At 45.9% G+C, this 1,540-nt stretch overlaps 1 protein-coding gene across 1 annotated transcript in view; it reads right to left on the bottom strand.

Moving 5' to 3' along the window:
• Positions 1–839: 839 nt before the first annotated feature.
• VPS45 (vacuolar protein sorting 45 homolog (S. cerevisiae)) overlaps positions 840–1,540 on the bottom strand; it is a gene marked incomplete at both ends in the record, with an annotated part of 1,766 nt that continues 1,065 nt past the window's right edge. The window contains 2 exons of the mRNA XM_010181702.1: positions 840–961; positions 1,318–1,425. Coding sequence (XP_010180004.1) covers positions 840–961; positions 1,318–1,425 — 230 coding nt within the window. The remainder of the gene's footprint in view (positions 962–1,317; positions 1,426–1,540) is intronic.

The following is a 1,540-nucleotide window of genomic DNA, read 5'->3' as shown; positions in this document are numbered from 1 at the left end:
AGCTTTAAAGGTCCCTTCCAGCCCAATACGTAATTATAAATAAATTATAATTATTCTAAATAAATTCAGACGTTGGAGAACATTCAGAGAATCGCTGTGATGACCTCATCTAAGACATCATGTAAGATTACCCAAAGGAAGCAAACCATAAGCAGGCTCCTTTCTTTAAAGGACTCTACCAGCAAGAACAGGAAACACCCGACCAGGACGCTGCAGGAGCTTAACTTAATTTACAGAAAGGAAACTGCAGTACTAAAGAACAGATGAATTTTATAGAGGAGACCTTGTCTTCTCTCTGATGAGGGCACTAATACTGTGCCCTCACTCTGAGGCCTGTATTTACCTTTAATGACTTCTTTGACAACGGATGAGCTTATCTGCAGCAAAGTCAGCGAGAACCAGCCAGCCAGAGCTCTTTTCAATTACAGTTATTAGCCATATTCAGCGAGATCCCATTTTCATCAGGAATAGTAACTGGCTCAGAAGGGAGAGCTTGCAGTTGGACTATTTTTGGTACTCTGCAAATAAACGCCAGATGGCAGGGAGCGAAGTTAGGGGGCAGGTTGAGATCCACCACGGGAACATCCTGGCAGCTCGGTGCAATGGCTTTATCCTTTACCTGAGCCCTTACCATGGCAATGTCGCATCTCAGCTGGCAAGAAACTCAGCCGACAACCGTTATCTGTCTTAATAGCCCTCCCGGGGCACCTACTTGAGAAGGAAAACCTACACAATTAAGACATTTCTCTGTTCATCTGCAGGCAGACACCACACGTGGCAGCACTGGGAGGAGCAGATCTAGTTCAGGTCCAAGCTGTGCCCTAGAAGGCCCCACGTACCTGTCACGGAGCGTGTTGGCACCCAGGTAGGGGTACTGGCTGTCCTTCAGCTTCCCTTTGATGAGCTGATCCAGCGTTTCCTGAAGCAGAGGCTGGTGCTGCGTATACACGTTCTCAACACCCTACAGTGCAAGAGAAGCTCTTGTTAGGAATTACTGCAGCAAGGCAGCAAGTAAGAGAGATCAGCAAAGCACATGAAAGGATGTGTATCCATCGTAAAAGATGATGTATCCATCACCTGATGGATACAGCAAGTGTTAACCACTGAAGTCCAGATTGAGAGGGGCTTTTCAGCAGCTGACTCTCACTGTCTTCAACGAGAATTAAGCCCGAAAAGCCCAGTGCATTTACTATTCAACCTCTGAAAGCCAAGACACACGGCACTGCACTGTGTGCGAGTCCTGTAACTGTACAGGACAGCCTGTGACTGTAATTTATCACTAAAATTGTCGTTATTTCATTTGCAGCAGATCCATACCTTCAGTCCTTTGAGGAACTGTTTGGTGATGGCTACAGCATCCTTGGGACTGAACAGGTCACTGCCCCTCACCCGTTTCCCTCCGTACTCTACAACGGCAGACACCAGCTGTATAGAGAGAGGCAAAACCACAATTTAGACTAGACTAGACTAGACTAGACTAGACTAGAACAGAACAGAACAGAACAGAACAGAATAGAATAGAATAGAATAGAATAGAATA

The sequence above is a fragment of the Mesitornis unicolor genome, unplaced genomic scaffold (assembly GCF_000695765.1).
Source record: "Mesitornis unicolor isolate BGI_N332 unplaced genomic scaffold, ASM69576v1 scaffold49883, whole genome shotgun sequence".
NCBI lineage: Eukaryota > Metazoa > Chordata > Aves > Mesitornithiformes > Mesitornithidae > Mesitornis > Mesitornis unicolor.
This window is presented reverse-complemented; position numbering and strand designations above follow the sequence as displayed.